Raw genomic sequence first — 23738 nt, 5'->3', positions numbered from 1 at the left:
ATTTTTTGAAAAATGATTTTGGGAGGAGTTACCTGGATAATACTTGAGAAAGTTCTCAGGAAAGATATTCCTTCCTGATAGGGGAGATTGGGGACCTAAAAATAACTTATTGGGCTAATATGAGCTGCTTGGATTTTGAGAAAGATGGAAATGGTCACATAGCTATCCTAACACGTCTTAAGTGGCTCAGTCGACCTGAACACTGTTTGGCCTTGAAGTCAAGTTAGGAGGAGAGCAAGGCCTGGTGTGTAAACCTCACCCTCAGTGACAGATCCCCATGTACAGCGGCCAGCCCGAGCTTGACACTACTAACCTATTCCAGTAAGCCGCCTCGCACACACGGTTACCACATGGAATCCAGCAGTAGTAGAGACCAATCACATACTTCCATTGCTCCCATCCGCTACTACCAGCGCGGATCGCCAGCTGCGTGACGTCCCAGTCCCAGCATTTCCCAGCACCAACCCCGCAGCTCCGGCTATGTGAGCTGATTGAAGGGAGAGTGACGTCACACAAGTTCCACAACTCCATCTGGATGCACGCCTGATTGGCTGCTACTCCATGCAGTAGTAGTGCAAGCCGTCAGACGTGCGGCATGATGTAGGAGTCACAGAGCTTCTGGTAGCTCTCATGCATCTCATGGGACACACTGCCCCTGCGTGCTATCTCCTCAGCAGACTGCAGGCCAGGATCTCAAAAAAAAAAGCGAGAATTAAAGGTGAAGGCTGGCGGCGGCTGCGCGGGCCACATGACGAGGTCTGGCGGGCCGGATTTGGCCCGCGGGCCTTGTGTTTGACACCCGTGGTATAGAGCATTCCAGGCAAGCTTGTTGCATTGCATTGCACCTGTCAGTTTACACAGAAAAGGACAAGCATGTGTACTTATTAATCTTTTTTTCCACAAAACATGAACTGATCTTTTTACTTTGAGGCAATGTTTATTTAAACATTTATTTTGTGTGCAAATTAACTGTTTGTGTAATGTAACATATTTACTTTAATAAACCACGACAAACAAATTCTACCCCGACCAGAAAAAAAACCAATATGAATTGGGTATGGGTGAAAACCGGACCAGGACAAAACCCCCGGACCGCCGGACCAGACAACAAACTCTGCATTTTGGAGCTTGTAGCCTCCGGTCCGGGGGGGTGTCCTGTCCGGGGGTGTCCTGTCCAGGGGGCTGCCTGTCACCAGGTAGAGGAGGAGGGGGTAGAATAAAGCCTCCCTGTATGGTCCGGGCATGTAGCAAAAACCGGACGGTCCAGACCACACGGAGAGGCTGTAATCTCCCCTCCCCCATGTCCCTGGTGATAGCTATCACAGGGACCCCCCCCGGACAAGACACCCCCCGGACAGGACACCCCCCGGACCGGACCCTACAAGCTCCCAGGGGCAAACACAGGATTTTCAGAAGGGGGTTTCCAGAGGGGCGGAGCAAAGCACAGAGATGGACACTTAGGTGACCCAGTATATGCTTTGATGTCCCGCGGGTGGTAGGGGGTATTATATCAACCGCTCAGCATGTAGGGCCTGGATCAGTAATTTCCACTAATTACCCCTTTACTGCACAGATGGTGGGAGATGAGGTGGGAGAAGGGGGGATTGGGCTGAATGAAGGGGTCCTGATACATAACTTCCAGGGCGGTAGAGGATGTTTAATACGCAAAGGAGGGGTGTATAGTGGAATGGGCTTATTATTCATTATGTTGTGGTGAGAGGACAGCTTGCTTGACTGCAGATATCTCCAGTTCCCGGAATTAGATTTCTTAGATTTTACTGGAATTAAAACTAGAGAATCCCACCTACCAAATGGTACTGGGGACTAGGGGATCAGAGTTCAGGAGGCAGAGCAATCTGCCAACGAGAATATAAAACTACATACCAGGTGTGTGGAGCTGGAGCAGTAACCAGCTGCTGGAAGGCTGATATCTCTGGTTCTGGGAACAGTAGAGACAAGCTTCTAGTGTCCTTTGAAGGGGGAGAGTCCCAGATTTTGGAATATAACCTCAGAAAAACACTACATCAGACATAAGGGTGCGAGGGCTGTGTGCTGTGTCCCTCGTGTAACCTCACTCCCAACCCCAACCGAAATCATACTCAGAGACAGTGCGTGGGATTGAATCATTGGCCACAGTTTATTTACCACACCTTAATTACCTTTTGCAGGGTAGGGACAGAGAACAGTGGGCAAGGCAAGAAACCTGTCAATGGCCTACATTGACTTAAACCGCGGGGCGTGCCCCCCGCCTACGCTGTAGGCCCTTGGCTACGCCCCTTACCTGTGAGCCAGCCCCCGCCGATCACCCGTTGGCTGGCGCGCAGCCGGTTGGCCCGCCGTCGACAGCTGGAGCCTGGCGTGCGGCCCGACCGAGGGTGAATCTGCAAACCTCAGCTGGCTCCTCCTGTCCCGATGCCTTGCGCACTGCTTCTTCCCGCCCTGCGACATGCTTACAACACTCAACTGTGACAATATTGCATAACATTAAAACCTTTTCCCTTTATAGCTGGTTACCCAACCCCCGCTCAACACTTTCTTGAATACAATACATTACCTTTGAAACACCAATGTATTCATACATGATCCCGTTAATTTACTTGTTACCTTTATTACTTAGCTTTTTTTTTTTTTTTTTTTTTTTTTTTAATTCATTTATTTTTTGAATAATACAGTACATATCACACCATTACAGATCACATCATTACATACCACACAACTTAAATGCATGCTACCTTATGGGTCCCGGACCCTATAAATCCTAGATGGGATGGGTGGGTGGGGTCTGCTTCCTGGCTCTGCTTGTGCTGAATGCTGCCTCCCCCACTGGCCTGGCTATTTAAACCCCTCCCGGCCAGACTCCCCCCTGCTCTCCCTGACTGGCTGGCCGGAGCACCCGGTGTGAAAAGGGGGGGGGGGGTCAGGCATACCTGCCTGCCCCCTGACCCTCATGCCGTTCGGACTGCGGTACGCCACTGCCCCGCCCCCCTATGCCGCTCCGTGCGCCATTTTGGCTGCCTGCGCTCCCTTAAGGGTGCGAGGGCTGTGTGCTGTGTCCCTCGTGTAACCTCACTCCCAACCCCAACCGAAATCATACTCAGAGACAGTGCGTGGGATTGAATCATTGGCCACAGTTTATTTACCACACCTTAATTACCTTTTGCAGGGTAGGGACAGAGAACAGTGGGCAAGGCAAGAAACCTGTCAATGGCCTACATTGACTTAAACCGCGGGGCGTGCCCCCCGCCTACGCTGTAGGCCCTTGGCTACGCCCCTTACCTGTGAGCCAGCCCCCGCCGATCACCCGTTGGCTGGCGCGCAGCCGGTTGGCCCGCCGTCGACAGCTGGAGCCTGGCGTGCGGCCCGACCGAGGGTGAATCTGCAAACCTCAGCTGGCTCCTCCTGTCCCGATGCCTTGCGCACTGCTTCTTCCCGCCACTGAGGCCCCTCTACCTGCCCAGGGGCCGAAAAACCCCCACCCTGCCGCCTCCACTTATTTTAGCCCCCCGGCACCTTTGCCGTGCATTGCCGAACGGGTCTCTATCGCCCAGCGACAGGTGCACCTGTCTGACCAAAAATACCTTAGTTCAGGCTGCTGACCATATGGTCTAGTTGCAGCCCTGGCCTCCACCCTATTCATGCGGGAATGGCCACCGCTCCGTACATGCCTCTCCTCTTTGGGCCCTGTGCTTACCCGGCACGCTTGTGCTGCACTGTTGATGACCGGCCTCACATATAGCTTGCCTGAGTTGTGTGCTAAACCTTTCGATTTGCTAGCCAACATGCCCTCTTTGGAATTGCTGCAAACTGTCGCTTGTCCCGGGGGGAGCCCTTGCTATGCACCGGCATTGCTCCTCACCCGGCGGCCTGATTTCCATGTAGTCGGGGCCGGTTGCCCCGGGCATGCCGAGGCCTTGTTGCGCCTGTACAGCTGCCACGTTGCACCCGTACGGCTGCGCCCAGCTTCTACCCTACCAATCCGTTTTGTGTCTATGCACTTTGCACTGGCCCCTGCTGCTGCTTACCGCCACATTTTTTGCGCTACCGCCATCCCCACAGCGAGCTTAGCTCTTGCTAGGGGCTCGGTAACCCGGCATGCATCGCTAAAGGCCCCTGTGCTGCTTCACTGAATGTGACCTGGCCGGATTGTCGACACTTCTAGCATGAATATCTACCCCTAGGTGTCGAGGCTCGAATGCTTGCCTTTTTCCATGTCCTGCCCCTTATTATTGCTTGCACTGAAAAAGACTCTGCATTGTCTTAATCTAGATTCCCGACACACCTATGGCCGCCCGCATGGCGCTCACCCAGGCCTTGGCGGCCTTCTTTCCCTTTAGAATCATCAGGCAAGCCGCTGCCTGGAAGCTTACCTCCTGCAGCTGCCCTTCACTTGAATCCAGCTTTACTGGGCAGACTTGTACGCCCTCCATGTTCTGTTGCGCTCGCATGGGGAGTTGCTACCTTGCGTGCTCCTAGCTACGGCTGGATAATACGTTCCCTACCGTTTCCCACTCCCGGCGCCTTCCTTTGGCCTAAACTTAATATTGGTGCTGTGCCGGGATGCTGCGACCGACTACCAGGACACCTAATGAGCGGCGGTGCTGCTACCTGCTGGCTGTTCACCGCCTGAACAACTGCCCGATTGTCGCCCGCCAGACTGACTCAGTCTGTTGGTGAGCTCTTCTCTGCCCAAGTTGTTGCTGGCACAACTATTGGGCATAGCTCCATGCTGCTCCATGGCCTCCCACTAGGGTTTCCCCTCAGCGCCCACCGCTCTTCCGGTGGACCATCAGCTCCGCAGCTTCTGGCCCTTGCGGCATCTACGAATAACTGGAATTTAAACTTCCCAATACTGACTGCCCGCGGCATGACTTTCTTTGCCCTAATACTTTTACCCAGGCTCCCACTGGGGGAATGACCGTGTCAATTTCTGTGGCCCGGTACGAGGGGAACGTAATGCCCCCCCCCCCCCCGCGCCTCTGGCAGGACTGGCATTCTGTAGGTTTCACCGCAAGTGACAGCATAGCGATGACCCGGGGGGTCCCTGCCCCGCCGGATCTCATCGGAGGCATGCTATCGCCCTTGACCCTATGCGCTCCTGCGGGAAGGAGCCGAATGCTTGGTAGCGAAACCCATGAGATGTCGCAATTCTAACCAAACCTTTTTTCTATGAAAACAGACGTCAAGCTCCTTCCCATGAGGCTAAAAGTTTTGAGGCTAAAAAGCCTTCAAACGCTGAGGGTGCAACCTAAAAGCTGAATTAATGTCTAAACGTCTGCCTCCGTGCTCCCTGGCCCTGCGCTCTTATCCTCCTGACCGCTGAGTCAATAAATGACGGGTGCTGGCTGAGCCCGGGCCTCCCTGGTTTACCCCTTGGGACCGAAATTGGCGGGGTTAGGTAAGGCGCTGCCTTCCTACCCTATGCCATTTTCGTGCTAATCTCCCTGATGGCTTAAGCCCGCCCATGTATTTGCCAGTCCCTGATGCTGCAGATTTTCTTGCTGGCTAATTATCCCCTTTGTCTGCTGTGCTTCTTAGCGCTGGAGACTAAACATGCATGCCCTTTAAAGAAGGGCCCTGCATTTCCATCCGGGCTTACCAAGCCATGTAAGTGAACTAACACCTCGGCCGATGTTCCAATGTCCCTTACCCCTTGGCTGGTGTAGGTAGCTCCGGTCAGTGCCCTGTAACTGACCCAAAACCATCCATCTCACTGTGGTGCCCCCTTGCGCCGTGGCTGCAGACCTACGCTGCTGTGCTGAAAACAATTTTTACCTGACTGCTGCCATCCCTAGGCACGCTCCCTTTTCCTTAATCCATTCTGCCTGCCTGTTTGCTAACGCTCTGCCCTGTTCTGACCATTTACCAATGCTCCACATGCACAAGGGCATGCCGCTGGGCTCTTCCAGCCGAGCGATGTTGGGGCTGTTGCCGTGGCACGAGGGGTGATTGATTGCCCCTCCCCTGCGCCCTTCCACACAAGGGGATGCGATGCTGCGCTGCCGGGACTCCCCCCTTGCCTCCCAACTCTTCCATGAAATGCCATGATATCCATGAGAACATTACTTGTACTGATCTCTCTAACCATGCATACCCTATGGCCCTGCATATGCGATACAGATTGCCCAACCTTTGGGGGTGCGGAGAACGCAGCCCCCCCTCCTCCTCCCAGACCTAGCATAGCATCTGTGTGCCTGTTCTCACTATGGGGGTGAGAGGAACTGAACCCCCCCCCCCCCTCTCCCTTCCTCCCAGACCCAGCATAGGATCTGTGTGGCTGTTATCACTATGGGGGGTGAGAGGAACACAACCCCCCCCCCCCCTCTCCCTACCTCCCAGACCCAGCATAGGATCTGTGTGGCTGTTATCACTATGGGGGGTGAGAGGAACACAACCCCCCTCACCCTTCCTCCCAGACCCAGCATAGGATCTGTGTGGCTGTTATCACTATGGGGGTTGAGAGGAACACAACCCCCCATCCCCCTCTCCCTTCCTCCCAGACCCAGCATAGGATCTGTGTGGCTGTTATCACTATGGGGGGTGAGAGGTACACAACCCCCCCCCCCCCCCCTCTCCCTTCCTCCCAGACCCAGCATAGGATCTGTGTGGCTGTTATCACCCTGGGGGGTGAGGGACACCACCTCCCCCCTCCTTCCTAGGCCAGCAGGGCTACTTCTTGCCGTGAAAACCGTGGCAACTACTCACCTGCCCTCTGGCCGTATGACAAAGGAATTCCTATGGTCTCTCAGGAATGACTTAAACTGTCCATTATACTTCATTGCGCGCGACAATCCATAGCCAATGTCCTTAAAAACAGTTTTACGGTGGCTAAATTATACCCCTCTTGATGGCCGTAAGGCCCTGCCTTTTAATATAGATTGCACATATGTTGTTTTGTTGTCACTCTGTACCGGGACGCGTGCCTTTTTTGACCCGTCCTAGGCACACCTACAACATCACCCATAGCATTGCTAGTATTTGGTTCTCATAATGCATAACCTTCTAGCATTGCTAAACATTCTACATCCCTTGGCATGCTACCTAGCATTGCTAACATTCTGGGTAATTATTGCCCTCCGTTCTTGGCATATTATATCCTGGATAATGCATACTGGCATACTATTATTATTATAATAATCCTTCCTTTATATGGTGCCACAGGGGTTATGCTATAAGGCCCTGCCTTTTAATATAAGTGCATTTTGCAACCCATCCTAGGCACCCCTACAGCGTCGCCCATAGCATTGCTAGCATTCTGGTTCTCATAATGTATAACTTTCTAGCATTGTTAAACATTCTACGTCCCTTGGCATGCTACCTAGCATTGCTAACATTCTGGGTAATTATTGCCTCCCTTTCTTGGCATATTATATCCTGGATAATGCATACTGGCATACTATTATCATTATTATTATCATTTATTTATAAGGCGCCACAAGGGAAACAGTAACTACCATTGCTAACATTCTGGATAATGTATATACAGCTCATGGCATAGTACATAGTATTGCAAACTTTCTGTATACTATCTACCTCGGCATACTACACGTTTTTCAGGTTATCAACATTTGTCTTACCAAATCCTGTGCGTCGTTTGTTTTGCTCCTGCTTCGATCTTGGAAACCCTCTTCTCATGCCACCCGTTACCCACGCCGAACAATGCGCAAGGAGGTGAGCAAATGGATTCTGGCTGAGACGCCGTGAATGCTGAAGCCACGCCGATCATAGCGGTGCCCGTACTTTGCTGTCCTTGCCTGTTCACTGTGGCCAGATGGCCTGCCTTGATGCCTTCTCGGCCTGATGAATGTGCTCCTTCCGTGTGGGTATTTGCTCATCTGTGGTGATGTGCTCCTATCTGGTGATCCACGAGTGTCGCCAAGGCCCCCGCCTCGCCGTGTTTCCTTGCCCGGCTCCTGACGCCACACATAGGCGGACTCTGATGCCCTCTGCTGTATCCCCTCCATCTGTGCTGATAAACATGCTCACCCTGATAAAAATATTGCTCCTGCCTCTTCTAAACGAAGTGTGCGGCTGCAGCCGGCCCTTACTGCTGCGCTGTGGTGTTAGCTGCTCTGCGCTGGTGAATGTTGAACGCTTTGATGAGATGCGGCCACTAGGGGGAGCCCCTTCTGGCCGAACTCCTCTGCTGTGGCTGAAATCCTCCCCCGCTTCCTCAATGAATCTGCTGCTGCCTTTGTCCTGCTGGACTCCTCCCCCACTTCCTCCTTGTGCTCATGCTGGCTATGGGAACCAGGCCTGGGAGCTGTATGGCAAATGGCTGGATTCTGCTTCTGTACTCACTCAGATGGCGTGGATAGGTTTCCCCATGTCTTCTGGTGACGACGTTGCTATTGCAGTTTTCCCGGCAGCTGCGAGGCGGGATGACACAGACTGCTGCTGCTCAGCTCCGATCCCTGACTGGAAGCCGCTGGTGATTTTCGCTCCTCCGTCTGTATCCTCTGCCTGAGCCATGTCTTCATGCTGCTGATATGCTGGTTGTGGCCTCTCCTCTCGAGCCGTATGGATGCTGGCTGTATGCTGCCTCAGTCGCTGAAGCCCCTTCCACACTTTTTCCGTTTGCCCGCAGCTGTGAAGCAGTATGACAAAGACTGCTAATATCCTGCTCTGGTCCCTGGCTGATGGATATCCCCTTTGGTGCTCAAAGCTAGGTAAGGAGACATTGCCCTTTGTCCTCTCAGTGGCTTGTGCTTCGGCTGTAAGCTGCTGATGCTGCTTGGGGAGGTCTGCTTCCTGGCTCTGCTTGTGCTGAATGCTGCCTCCCCCACTGGCCTGGCTATTTAAACCCCTCCCGGCCAGACTCCCCCCTGCTCTCCCTGACTGGCTGGCCGGAGCACCCGGTGTGAAAAGGGGGGGGGGGGGGGTCAGGCATACCTGCCTGCCCCCTGACCCTCATGCCGTTCGGACTGCGGTACGCCACTGCCCCGCCCCCCTATGCCGCTCCGTGCGCCATTTTGGCTGCCTGCGCTCCCTGAACCTGAAATATCTGACTGGGAAGAGCAATTAACAGGCTTGGATGGGGACCACTGCTTTGAAGTCAGATATCTCCGGTTCCCAAGTTCCGATTTTAAAAATTCTTGTACTCATGGAAAGAGGGGACCCTCAGCTTTCAGCCTAAAATCCTTAGACTCCTTGGGGGGTTTCTGGGTACTCGGAAACCCCCCCTGCGTGCGCTACTGGCTCCGGACTGCAGATTTTGATGTCCTGTCCTGCGGTCCGGAGTTTAGTCCGGCTCCGGTTTTTACATACTTCCATATGAATTTAACATCGATGCAGTGATACATGTTATGCCCATTGAAGCTGGGATATATTATAATAATCCTATTGCAGCTCAGAGGCCTGAAAGCGTCATCAAAGAAACACAGTGATACTATGTAACTGTAAGGTAGATTATGCTAAATTGTAGTCCGTAACTGTACTGATGTGGATAATACGTGTAACATGCACCACTCTACGATCGGTTCACGTCGTGCATGTGTATCTCTCGCTCTCTACTACTTCCAGCGGCCTCTAGTGTTGGAGTCACGCTATCACCAGTGACAACATCGCACACCCAGTGAGAGACTGATACACCAGTTGCAGACGGACACTGAGAGACGTGATGTTGCGCGCTGACGTCACTTGTTTCCTGAAGCCCCGTGCGTGCGTGACGTAAGGCGCTGACCCTTTCCCGCGTGGAGACGCACACGAACCCCCCTTTCGCGCCGCTGTGGGTACGCTCCCCTCGTGGTTAGTGTGTGACGTTTGGAGCCGCTCGCGTGTGGTGTTCGTGTTTCTCTGGTCTCTTCTCTGGTGTCTTGACCGCCGCCATCAGCATCATGTCAGGTAAGAAGCCATGACCTGCCCCCGTGTTAGGCGATGGGCGCCCTACCGCGCTGTGGGCCTGGGCCTACTGCCCAGCCAGGCGGGTGACGCAGCAGGATAACGAGGAAGACCGCGCATATAGGCTAAACCCATCCCCAACCCGGACACGGTGCTGGGCCTCTCGCCGATCACGTTGCACACGGCTTAAATGCAGGAGCACGGGAGGCCCATGCTGTGCTGTCGGTAGTACTCATACGCTAGATGTACCGCCAGTGGCTGCTCCTTGTGGGCCAAATGTACTAAGCTTGAAAACTGATAAAATAGTGATAAAGCACTAGCCATTCAGCCCCTAAATGCAACTACAGACTGGATTCGAAAAATGACAGGTATGAGCTGATTGCTGGTTTATCACTCTTCATTAAATTACATTTCATGGCTTTTTACATCACACCCTGTTTACAAAGGTGTAATCCTTGTCCTGTCCAGGGCAGGCTCTGTGTATGTGTGCGTGGAGTGAATTCATCCTACAGCTATTTTAACCCTGGCCTGAGCAGCGCCCTCTGTGTTGTGGCTTCTGCATCAGCTGCAGGACTGAGCTTTTGCTTTGTGTTGCTGCATGCATGTTGGATGACAGAATGGATGGCATGCTCTAATCCTGGCAGTAAAATTGACCTCTTGGAAGACAACCCACATTGATTACGCAGGTATATTGTGACTGCCCCTTTGGTGCTCCTGGCACAGCAGCACTATTGGCATGCAGGTGGGAAACATGTCAGTCCAGATGTATCGCTATAGAGGGGTTGTATTTATCAAGCATGCTTTCACTCTAAACATACGTCATGCAGCAACTTATTTTCTTAAGTGTTATGGCTATGTTGGAAGGTGTTGACAGAAAAATATCTGGGTATGGGTAACAACCGGACAAGACCACAGGACTGCCGGACCGGACATCAAAATCTGCAGTCTGGAGCTTGTAGCGTCCGGTCCGGGGGTGTCCTGTCTTTTGGGGGCTGCCTGTGACAACTGTCACCAGAGAGAGGAGGAGGGAGAGAATAAAGCCTCCCTGTATGGTCCGGGCATGTCACAAAAACCAGACGGGCCGGACCACACGGGGAGGCTGTAATCTCCCCTTCCCCATGTCCCCCTGATGATGGCTATCACAGGAACCCCCCTAGATAAGACGCCCCCTGGACGGGACACCGACCGGACACTACAAGCTCCGGACTGCAGATTTTGATATCCGGAGTTTAGTCCGGGTCCGGATTTTACATAGTCTAAAATATCTTAATGCCTGGCTCTTGCACCAGCATATTGCGTAGTGCATTACACTGCTTAATGTTTTGTACTATACAAGAGCCTTATTAATTAATAATGCTCCCCATGACCTGGGAGATGATGGGATTGTGTGGGGGAGCAATATGAATTTAGGACAGATGGTATGTAATAGGGTTGCACTGACTACACCATAGGTCTCCTAAACGTAGACACCGGTCATATCTTTCCCTTGTCATTCACTTATGCCCACATGCATTTCTCGAGTGAGTGAGCCATGAATTGTGTAAATGTGTACCCAGCTTAAGAGGAAGATTCAGTTACTCCTGAGTTCTTTTGTGCATGCTGTCATTTTGGGGTAAATTTCCCAGAGCTGTTCAATTAGCAGGGATGGCGAACCTTTGGCCCAACAGCTCTTGTACTACACATACCAGCATGCCCTTCAACATGTTTAGAATGACCAAATAGCAAATTTAGTAGGGCATGCTGGGATGTGTCGACCAACAGCTCGCGGGCTAAAGGATCCTCATTCCTGAATTATAATGTTTTTATACCCAATAGCTGGGTTGCACCTGGGGTTTTGTACTCGGCACCAACCTGGGTGCAACCCGGCTTGTGACCCTTTTCCACGGGTAGCAACTGGTTCCCAAGGCTGTGGTTGCAGCTTTAGACCATGTGGCCGATGGAACATATGTGACCTGTGATGGCAGTGGCAGCAGCAAGGTCGGTGGAACACCAATTTATCCACGCCATCATATATTCCCTCTAGTAAAGGGTGGAGGTCCCGTGTGCATTGGGTTGGGGGTCGGAAGTGCGGCACATAAGATAAATTGTATGTGCAGCCGTCAGGTGCACATCGAGATTGCTCTTAAGCACCCTTCATGTATCGCATTGGATTTCCCTTGATCAGACCGGTAGTCCTTTTGGGATAAATCGCTTGTAAAAAAAATGTCGCCAAGTGAAATGAAGGAAGTTGTAGGGAAAACTGGTCCGACTTGTGACTTTAACCAGGGTAAGTGAGTGCAACACAAACCCTTTGGTAAGCGATTATATATTATGCAGATTACTTTTCAGGCCTGGTCATAAAAACAATATTTGTATGCATTTGTCATAAACAAAGCCTTAAATGTAGCTGCCTATTGATCCAAAGTAATGTTTTTTGTTATTAAATAGAAATATTTCATTTGACTTGTGTTCATGTGACTGTATTTAATAATGTAGTTAAGATGCTTTATTTTTTTCAATTGTAATTATTATAAATTGTTATATAGATCATTTTAACTTTATTTTCGTGAATGTTTTTAGATCCTGGTAATTACGGGAGTTATGGCGGACAACCTCAAGAAAGGTGAATATGCCACAAAAACTGACAGTCACTTCTCAAGGGCCAAAACAAAAAGTCCTGCAGCTGCTTGTCCTCAAACAATAGTACAACTGTATACTAGACAAAACATTGCTAAAATCAAAAAAGATTTTTTGAGGCTTTTCACACAGCGCCAGGCCCTTGGTATCAGTATAAACTGGATGGTCCTTGTTTCCAAAGATTAGTGTATTAAAAAAAAACACGAAAAACTCCACATCTAAAAAAACAAACAAAACCGGCTTCCATATACAATAAAAAATACAAAGCAGTTCTTCACATACTTCATCATAGGGAAACTAGGGATTCTTGATGTAACAAACCAGAACTTTTCCGGGTAACTATGCTATGCCAAAAACAATAGTCTCATAGGGAAAGCTGTAATTCCCGGGTGTCTCCTATGAGGCTTTTTAACACAGTCTCACAGTGACCTTTTCAAAGGCTTGAAGCAGGAAAATAGAAAAAAGGAGAACACTCTCACCCTTCTGCTGTAGCAACTGTTAGGGACCTCTCCTTTTTGGTCTGGGGACGTCACGGCTCACACACTGCCACTGTGGTTACCCGTGTAACCCCCTTTCCTCCGGATACCGTCTTTTCAGGAAAGATGTTATACTCAGAGGTTGCTTTGCCACTGCAACCCCTGGTTTCTACTGCCTCCCAGTGTCACAGACTTCACAAAGAATTGCTTTGTATTTTTTATTGTATATGGAAGCCGGTTTAGGTTTTTTAGATGTGGAGTTTTTCATGTTTTTTTGAATAAATACATTTTTGCAAATTCTTGGACTGCACTAATCTTTGGAAACAAAGACCATACAACATCATGAACGGTATTTCAATTTGCAGCCTTCACTAGTTTGAAGTTTGGGTGTGGGCTGCAGAGCAGGGCTGATTAGACCTGTATTTGGTAGAATAGGTGATGCACATGGACAGAAGAAAGTAGATCCTACTAATACCACTTTTACACCAGGGTTTTTGGACCTGACAGTTGTTCCCTTTTATATGGGCGTCCCCCTGGCATTATGGCTGCTGGCGGACCCTGAACCGGTGCTTGGAGATGACCTCCAAGCGCCGGAAAACCAGCCAGCTGGGACCCCCGCAACGCCGACTGGAAAGCTGCTGGGCAGCCACCAGTCTCCATGCGCTCCCAGTTTAATTTTGTGAGGTGAATGGATGCCACATCCATTCAACTCCTCCCAGCCTCCTACAGTCTGCATAGTAGCGCAGAAAGCAGCAGAGGCTTTTCATACCCCCACTATCCATGTCGGCGTGGAGTTGATTTTAGATAGTGTGGCGAGCCACCGAGCCCGGAGCGTGGCGAGCGGACACAGATTACTTTACATGTATTCCGCGGCCCCTCGCGGGGCTCGCCACGCTTTGGGCTCGGTGGCTTGCTGCGCTCGTCACACTATCTAAAATCAAGTCCACGCCGACGTGGATAGTGGGGGTATGAAAAAGTCGGCTGACGCCGCGCTCGCCACTCTTCGGGTTGGCTATGATAGTGGGGGTGGCATTGACAATCGGGGTGTATTTAATATTATAAGCACCCATCAGGGTGCTTGTACAATTAAAAATCGCATCGCATGCCATTTGCTGGCATGCGATGCTATGCGATATTTCATTGTACAAGCACTCCTGTTAATTTAACGGGAAGATCGCATCGCACACCACTAAATACGGTTTGCGATGGGCGCCGTGCTAGGAAACAAGTACCTTATTTTGTAACACTGGCATTGTAGCTCATGAACATTTCTTTTCAGAATATACTTCATTACTGTAAATAATCACTGTTAACTTCTCTAGTTGAAACTGGTTCTCTACTTAAAGAAAAACCTTTTCTACCAGTGAGGAGCACTAGTCCAGTCCAGAAGCAACTGCTGGCTGTTCAGATGCCAAAGTAGCTCTGCATCCTCCATTCATGTAACAAAGCATATTTTTGCTTATACTCCACTGGCAATACAGCTCCAAGGCAATAGTAGGCTAAAGTGAATTCTGATGGTGCACTATTCATTTTAACTTGAAATGCTATTAAAGGAAATTCACTTTGAATTATGTAATCATTGCTGTATGACAGACATGTGTGGAGCATCCCTGTAGTAGTTTATATGTAAATTAACCATATCTTAATATGATTAGAAGTGTTGTTCTTGCACAAGCAAAGATAATACTGTGCTTGTGGGTGCTGCTGTTCTCAAGGGGAACTGTTGTTTCCTGGTGCAATGAGAATATTGTAACCTTTCTATATACATGCATAGCTAAAAAGCAAAGAATGACCTTTAATAAAGAAACAAATGAGGGGGATTTAGTTTTTATCCGATTGTAGTTCCGTTTAGTTTAAATAAAACCCCTTAATGTCCAAACTATGGCCCTCCATCTGTGCCATCATGCCTTGCCACAGTTTTACTATTAGAGAATGCTAAAATGATGGTAATGTATGCTGGGATGTGCAGTTTTACAACAGCTGGATGGCCACAGTTTGGACATGCCTGCTTTAAATGTTCTGTGTGTTAAAAAATGCACACCAGTAAATAAATGAACCCTTAAGGGACGTACACACACGGAGCAACTTTGTGCTTTTTTTTTTTTTTCTAAGCAATCTGACTATATTGGCTTAGAAAGTAAGCACAGATTGCTCCGTGTGTATACTCTGATGATTAACTATATCCTGCTAAGTCGGTGCATGCAGTAAAAATGTAGTCCTGTTGCTTAGCAAGTGATTGCAAATCTCTGTGTACAGAGAAAGTGATCGAGATCTCTCGCTCTGAACCACTACCCTGCCCTTTTTGAGTTATTTTTTTTATCAAAATTGCTTAGCACAAATCACTGCATATCTGCTCTCCATGGGCGAGCTGGTCACTAGGAAATCACCTACCCCAAATAGCTTAGCACATATCTCTGTGTATGCCCTTTAACTCTGGCTTATTTATACAAATTCTGTATCAGTTAAAAGCAAATAAAACAAATGTTTCTCAATGTACGTGTAGATTTTAATACAAACCAAAATGGAATGTTGTGAATAGTTTTAAACATTTGTTTTTCCAGTTATTCTGGATATGGAAGTCGTGGTGGTCATATTGCTGGACAACCTTCACAGGTAGATGATAATTATGTTTTCAGTGCCCTATTATCAAGCCTTAAAAAAAGGTAAAAACTTTGTCTGGTACATGATGATAAATAGTCGACCATACAGCACCCCCAACCTCTTCACACACCTCACACCGCTGGGGTCACACATTGTGGTAGGAACTGCTTGGCTGGAAGGAGTCTGCACAAAGACTCCTACCCTCCCTAATGCTAATACTCCCTTAAGGATCTGACAGGAAGCTGGAGACTTTCCTGAAGGGGCTTTATTCTCATGCCGCTGCTATTGCACGGTCAGTCCTAGCATTTGCTTGGGTATCTAAAGCCATTAAGGCAGTGGTGGCCAAACCTGTCCTCAAGATCTACCAACGGTGCATGTTTTCCAGGCAACCTGTGGCTCTATAGTAGGAATGAATGCAGCAGGTTTTAAAACGTGACAGTTAGTAATGACTACAGCTGTGCACCAGCTAGGTAACTTGGAAAACGTGGACCGTTGGTAGATCTCGAGGACTGGTTTGGCCACCCCTGCATTAAGGGGTTTGGCAGGCACACTTGAATGTCCTCAGGCACCCTAGAACATTCCACAGGAATAAGATGCTCACTAGTTGTAGCATATCAAGGAGGCGGCCTCCTATCTTAGTGCAGCAGCAATTGGCACTGTTATCCTTACCGCCAAAGGAATTGGCTTTCTCAGTGACGTCTTCATTCCTGGCAGCTGATCGACTCTTCAGAACACCTTTTGTGGCCATTTCTTATTCTTGGTACTTAATCTTTGGTCCAGAATTGGAAAATATTGTATACACCGTGATGGCGTAAGATTGCCTTCTTGCAACAGCCCACAGTTCTGCATGGAGTCTGTGTTCCATCATACTGGTTCTGGAGCTAGGGGATTTATGTCCTCTTGTGACATTCAGGATGCCTATTTTCATGTTCCCATCAGGTTGTCATCGGGGGTTCCTCAGATTTGCATTGTGGTAGGAATGTTTCTAATTTTTCACATTACTATTTGGTCTTTCCATGGCAGAGGGGGTCTACTTGAAAGTCATGGCAGCTCATTTTTGGCGCATTTTTTAGAGCATTGTGTACCCTCATCATACTTTGATTGGGAATGGTAAAGTAGAGACCACAAGAATGGCAAAGATTGAAAAATAAAAGAAGTGAAAAACTAGTGCCGACCTTATGCTTGTGTTGCTATACACATTGTCTGTGACGCATCCAGATTTGACCATTTTGTCACAAACGCTGGAAACAAGACTAAAACAAATTTGTTAAATCCATTTCATTTAACCAAACAACCGGTTGCCATTATTTGGGAGCAAATGATTTGTTATTTGCTTCCATACATTACTAGATTTTTGGCAAAGACGCAGGAATATTGGAAGGATAATTTTTGTAGTATGTATTTAACATAAGTAATTACAATGTGATCCGCTCCTGCATAGGTGGATTTGGAGATTTGAATGTAAATGAAATCTCATTTGTTGTTAGGATTACTCTGGCAGTGGGCAGACTCCAGAGTCATATGGACAGAGCTATGGAGGCTATGGTTCTAGCTACGGCCAGAGCCAGTCTGCAGGTATGTCTGAATTCTTTTTTTTTTATTTTAGATTAATTCTCTCTGATGAAATGTTCCATAAAGCCTACAATGGGAAACATGTTTAATTTTATACATTTTACTTTTCAATGATCCAGAAGCAGTTTTTTACATTACAATAAATTTATACTATACTATAAACCTATTTCAATATGTTCTAGGTTATGGGCAGTCCTCTCAAGGACAGAGCCAAGAACCCTATGAAAGCCAACAATCTTATGGGGGTTATGCACAACAAAGTTCAGACTCTTCTAGAGGAGGGTAAGATTTTATCTTTCGGCCACTAGGTGCTGAGGGGTGGTGGGTAATGACTGGTTTTATGAAATGCTATTTCATGACTGATCAACAAGGTGAGTATCAAAGTACAAATAAGCCGCCACAAATTTCTCCATTGGCAATTAATGTTGCTTTCACACTGCAGAAACGGGTAAAGACCCGGTATTCTTAAACGGGACTTTAAAACGGGTCAGAGCCTTAAGACCTTTCACATTGCAGGTGAAAACAATTTTTAAATAGCATGTAATATCATTCACACATTCAACCCGTTTAACCCCCAGGGAACACTTTTCAAGCCATAGAAATAGAGCCATTCTCACTGCCAAAAGAACGGCTCTGAAACATGTAGGACACTGCTTTTTAACTGTTTAACAAATACTGTTGTGTACCTGGGGGTTTCACAATGGGGCCTTGGCAAAATAGTCGGTACTTGTTTCCTAGTAGGGCGCCCACGAAGTTTTTTGCTTAGTGGGCTATTCTGCATACTGAAATTGCTTCGCACATCGCATGGCTTTTTGTGCCTTGCGATGTTCCCGCTGCGTCATTCCCACCCCCTGTAAATTAGTTAACACATGTCGTCATTACTGTGTCAGCTGTATGAATTTTCAGGTGCGAATGTGTTCCTAAAACAGCAGCACTATCCACCCCGAGGCGTGGTGAGCGCAGCAAAACGCGTCCTCCGACCTTTTCATACCCCCATTATGCACGTCGGCATGGAGTTTATTTTATATAGTGTGGCAAGCCCCAGAGGGGACGCGGATTACTTTCCATGTATTCCACTTTCCCTTGCTGCGCTCGCCACACTATATAAAATCAACTCCACGCCGACGTGGATAGTGGGGGTATGAAAAGGTCGGGAGGATGCTTAACGCGTACCCTCGCGGTGCTCGTTACGCTCGCCACGTTTCGGGGATGGATAGTGTTTGTGTTTTACCATATCAACTACTGCAATTTCAGTCAGGGTGCAGTGAATAAATTAACTAAATGAACTACTGAGATTGCAAGGCACAAAAGGGCTAAGCGATGCGATTTCACTACGCTACCGTACGTATGCTAACTGGGCGCCCTGCTAGGAAACAGTACCAAATAGTCTGCTTATCCTTGTTTGTTGCCCTCCTGGTACCTCTTTGGATGTCTTCGCTCTTTGTAAGGAGGGGGGGGTGGTGATGTTGGAACCCTTTCATATGGCCTGAGTCTGGGAAACAATGGAAATGTGGTGAGAGGCTAAAAGGAAACATACTGACTTACTAAAGAAAGAAGTACTTTGACTACAGCAGACAAAGATATTTTACTAGAGCACAGTGCAAATTCTGAGTAAAATAGCAGTACTTGTGTAGTTTCACGATGCCACCGGATATCGTATGCGATTCAATTTAGTACCTGTTCATATCCCCACTATCCACTACGGCATGGAGTTGATTTTATATAGCGCAGCGAGCCACCAAGCCCGACGCATGGCGAGGGGACACGGATTACTTGACATGTATTCACTGAGCCAGAAGCATGGCGAGCGGCCGTGGAATACATGGGGCTCGCCACACTATATAAAATCAACTCCATGCCAAAGTGGGGGTATGAACAGGTACTGAATCGCACCACGCATGAGATACCGCATGCGATTTACTGGCGCCGTGAAACTACACAAGTACCAAAATAGGTACCAATTGAGTTTAAGGGGGATATTCAATCTCCGTCGAGCATCTCCCGTGGGGGAGATGCTCGACGGGCCCTATTCAATGCTGTCTTCCCCGACAGCATTGAACAGGGTTTCCTGTCAGAACGAGCCCGACATCTCTAGCTGTCGGGCTCGTTCTGCCGAGAACAGCCGGGAAGTGCCGAGCTGCCGGCTGCAGCTCGTCACTTCCCGGCCGCAACTTGCGGCCACGCCCCCTTCTCGCCGCTCGGCGGCCGGGACATTGAATCCCGACTGCCGAGCTCCAGGCGAGCTTACCGAGAACGGGACAGGGGCACGGCTGTCGCGCTAGCTCGACAGCCGTGCCCCTGACATTGAATACCCCCCTAAGCCTTACGCTTGGAGGAATTCCACCTTTTTTAAGAACTTAAATTAATAAATGGAGCTGTATAAGATACTGATCATAGCAGGGCCCAGTGCAATAGTAGTAGAATGGTTGCCATGTATGAGACGTTAAGGTAAATGACTGAAATTCTCTCAGGATATTTTTCCCTAGAAATGTACTGGCATAGTGATCCTTACTTACCCTTTGCCCTTTTAGCAAAAGCTGCTTACTATCTAACTTTGTAGCTTAACCATCACTTTTATTTTATGACCATGTCTAATGAGTTTTTTGGCATATTCCAGTAATTAGTCATGGACAGTGGTGCCTTCTAAACAAAATACATTTCAGCGACTGATTTCAAGACGGTGTTTATAAAAAAAAAAAAAACTTTACTAAAGCCACCACTGTTTCGAGGAGTTACGGAGTATATTTACCAGGCCTGCTTTAACCCCTTCATGACAGAGCCAGTTTGTGCCTTCATGACAGAGCCCTTTTTTTCAAATCTGACATGTCTCACTTAAGTGGGGATAACTTTTTTTTGCTTTTACTTATCCCAGTGATTTTGAGATTGTTTTCTCGTGACACATTGTACTTCAAGTTAGTGGTAAATTTTGGTCGATACAGTCTGTGTTTTTTTGTGAAAAATACCAAAATATCGTGAAAAAATGGAAAATTTAGCAATATGCAAAATGTTAAATTTTCTGCTTGTGAGACAAATAATCATACCACTCAAAATAGTTAATAACTAACATAGACCATATGTCTACTTTATGTTGCCATCATTATTTCAACCCCCTTTTCATTTTTTTGGACACTAGGAGGCTTCAAATATGACTAGCAAATTCTCAAATTTTCAAGAAAATTTCAAACACTGATTTTTTTAGGGACCAGTTCAGTTCTGATGTGACTTTGAGGGACTTGTATGTGAGACACCCCCATAAATGATGCCATTTCAAAAACTGCACCCCTCACAGTATTCAAAACAGCATTTTGGAAGTTTGTTAACCCTTTAGGTGTTTCACAGGAATTAAAACAAAGTGTAGGTAAAATTTCTTTTTTTTTGCAGAGTTTCAATTTTAATACATTTTTCTAACAAATACAGTAGATTTTACTAGAGAAATGTGACTAAAAATTGATTCCCCCAATTCTTGTGTTTTCAAAAATATCCTATATGTGGCCCTAGTGTGCACGTTGACCAAACCACAGGCTTCATAATAGGAGCACCTACTTGATTTTGGAGCCTCCTTTTTATGAGATTTTTTTTTAGGCACCATGTAGGTTTCTAGGCACCATAAGTGCTAAAAGTTAGGAACCTTCCCCACAAGTCACCCCATTTTGCAATCTACACCCCTCAGGGAATTCATCTAGGGGTATAGTGTACATTTCAAACCCCCAGGGGTTTCACCAATTTTGGTACAACTGGGATGTGAAAATGGAAAATTACATTTTTTTACACAAACATGCAGTTCTGGCTCAAAATTTTTCATTTTCACAAGGAATGAAGGAGACAAAGCACCCCAAAATCTGTGCCCCAATTTCTCCCGAGTACGGCAATGCCTCACATGTGACCAAAAAATACCAGTTGGGTGCATGGCAGGACTCAGAAGGGAAGGAGTGATTTTTGGATTTTGCAGCACAGATTTTGGTGAAATGAATGGTGGGTGCCATGTTGCATTAGCAAGACTCCCAAAGCACCAATACAGTGGAACCCCCCCACAAGTCACCCCCTTTTGCAAAGTACACCCCTCAGGGAATTCATCTAGGGGTATAGTGTACATTTCAAACCCCCAGGGGTTTCACCAATTTTGATACAACTGGGCAGTGAAAATGAAAAATTACATTTTTTTACACAAAAATGCAGTTCTGGCTCAAAATTTTTCATTTTCACAAGGAATGAAGGAGACAAAGCACCCCAAAATCTGTGCCCCAATTTCTCCCGAGTACGGCAATGCCTCACATGTGACCAAAAAATACCAGTTGGGCGCATGGCAGGACTCAGAAGGGAAGGAGTGATTTTTGGATTTGGCAGCACAGATTTTGGTGGAATGAATGGTGGGTGCTATGTTGCATTACCAATACAGTGGAACCCCCCCACAAGTGACCCCATTTTGCAAACTACACCCCTCAGGGAATTCATCTAGGGGTATAGTGTACATTTCAAACCCCCAGGGGTTTCACCAATTTTGGTACAACTGGGCTGTGAAAATGAAAAATTACATTTTTTTACACAAAAATGCAGTTCTGGCTCAAAATTTTTCATTTTCACAAGGAATGAAGGAGACAAAGCACCCCAAAATCTGTGCCCCAATTTCTCCCGAGTACGGCAATGCCTCACATGTGACCAAAAAATACCAGTTGGGCGCATGGCAGGACTCAGAAGGGAAGGAGTGATTTTTGGATTTGGCAGCACAGATTTTGGTGGAATGAATGGTGGGTGCTATGTTGCATTACCAATACAGTGGAACCCCCCCACAAGTGACCCCATTTTGCAAACTACACCCCTCAGGGAATTCATCTAGGGGTATAGTGTACATTTCAAACCCCCAGGGGTTTCACCAATTTTGGTACAACTGGGCTGTGAAAATGAAAAATTACATTTTTTTACACAAAAATGTACTTCTGGCTCAAAATTTTTCATTTTCACAAGGAATGAAGGAGACAAAGCACCCCAAAATCTGTGCCCCCATTTCTCCAGAGTACGGCAATGCCTCACATGTGACCAAAAAATACCAGTTGGGTGCATGGCAGGACTCAGAAGGGAAGGAGTGATTTTTGGATTTTGCAGCTCAGATTCTGGTGGAATGAATGGTGGGTGCTATGTGGCATTAGCAAGACCCCCGATGCACGGTGAAATGATGAACCTAATAATCCATCGATGTGTGGTATATTTTGAAACACTCCTTTATACATAGGCCTCTACCTCCGCCTCCCCCCTCTGTCTATCTCTTCACTGGCTCCCCATTCCTTTCCGAGTTCTCTTTAAACTCCTCACCACCACCTACAAAGCTCTCTCCTCCTCCACCGCTCCTTACCTCTCTTCACTGATCTCTATCCACACTCCCTCCCGTCCTCTTCGCTCCATCGCTGACCGCCGACTGACCTCTCACCTAATCACCTCCTCCCACTCCCGTGTCCAAGACTTCTCTCGCGCTGCCCCCCTGCACTGGAACAACCTCCCGCCACCCATCAGGCTTTCTGATTCCCTTACCTCCTTCAAGCGCTCCCTCAAAACCCACTTTTTTCGACTAGCCTATCCCTCCTCCTAACCTCTTTTGATCCTCTTATCCTGCCTCCGTTCCCCTCCGTTCCTACTTATCCTATTGTTTTTCGTTCGTCCACCCACCTATTTTTAGTATGTTAACTCTTATGAGTAGGGCCCTCCTTCCTCACGTACTCACCCTACCTCTTTACCTCACCTGTGCTCCTGTCCTGTTCTTCCCTTCCTCTACTTCATCTTTAGTCTCCTTGACAATTTTGACACCTACTTCTGAACTGATGCTGATTTTAGTTCTACCAGCTATACCCCCATTTATACTGTATTTTTCAACACACCCTGTACGTTACCTCGTCATTTTTTTTGTTTGCTATGTACGGCGCTGCGGACACTTTGCGGCGCCCTATAAATAAACGTACTACTACTACTACTTGTCGGGGCAAGTTTCACAGTGGAAAATAGTTTCCTTTCTTATTCCCTTTTTATAGCAAACTTTGCACCTTTTTTGTGTCCTGCCCTTTCTTGCAGTGGAGGGGATTTCGTTGGGAAAATGCTGCCCTGGTACAATACGGGGGCCAGTACTAGAAGTACTGGGGCCCTCTGCCTGCTGGTTCCCAAATATTAGGCCCTTTATGACTTCCTCTTGAAAGTGCATAAATGTCCCCCTCTGGCCGGTAGAACGGAATAGCACGTAAGCGTTATACAGTGCCATCTGGATGATATACACGGCCAGCTTCTTGTACCAGATATTTGTTTTCCGCAGGGCACTGTACGGCTTCAGTACCTGATCTGAACTCCGCCCATGTACTTATTGTAATCTAGGATACAATTTGGTTTTGAGGTGTGGGTACTGGTACCTCGTACAGGGATGGAGGTGGTACTGTCTCCATGAATTGTTGTCAGTATAAGGACATCCCTCTTGTCCTTATATTTGACCAACAACATATTTTCGGTGCATATTCCCCTGCTTTCACCCCTTCTCATTACTTGGGCAATGTGCGTTTTGGGGAGGCCTCTTTGGTTCTTGCGCACAGTACCGCAAGCTGCTGTACCTCTTGAACCAAGGGCCTTAAACAGGGGGATGCTGGTGTAAAAGTTATCCACATA

At 47.9% G+C, this 23738-nt stretch overlaps 2 protein-coding genes across 5 annotated transcripts in view; one reads left to right on the top strand and one right to left on the bottom strand.

Moving 5' to 3' along the window:
* The window catches only part of RHBDD2 (rhomboid domain containing 2), a 29343-nt gene extending 20538 nt beyond the window's left edge, over positions 1-8805 (bottom strand). Inside the window, exon 1 of the mRNA XM_083173916.1 lies at positions 7575-8805. Coding sequence (XP_083030042.1) covers positions 7575-7632 — 58 coding nt within the window. The 5' untranslated portion in view covers positions 7633-8805. The remainder of the gene's footprint in view (positions 1-7574) is intronic.
* Positions 8806-9644: 839 nt separating this feature from the next.
* TAF15 (TATA-box binding protein associated factor 15) overlaps positions 9645-23738 on the top strand; it is a 33712-nt gene continuing 19618 nt past the window's right edge. For 3 of the 4 annotated variants that reach the window (XM_083173913.1, XM_083173911.1, XM_083173914.1), the window contains exons 1-4: positions 12387-12439; positions 15491-15542; positions 17018-17105; positions 17285-17384. In XM_083173913.1, coding sequence (XP_083030039.1) covers positions 12387-12439; positions 15491-15542; positions 17018-17105; positions 17285-17384 — 293 coding nt within the window. Of the gene's footprint in view, positions 9841-12386; positions 12440-15490; positions 15543-17017; positions 17106-17284; positions 17385-23738 lie in introns of those variants that run through there. The other variant, XM_083173912.1, reaches the window with a different exon arrangement.

This window comes from Crinia signifera, chromosome 2 (genome assembly GCF_055691185.1).
Source record: "Crinia signifera chromosome 2, ASM5569118v1, whole genome shotgun sequence".
NCBI lineage: Eukaryota > Metazoa > Chordata > Amphibia > Anura > Myobatrachidae > Crinia > Crinia signifera.
Note: the sequence above shows the minus strand (reverse complement) of the source record. Positions and strands in the feature narration are given on the sequence as shown.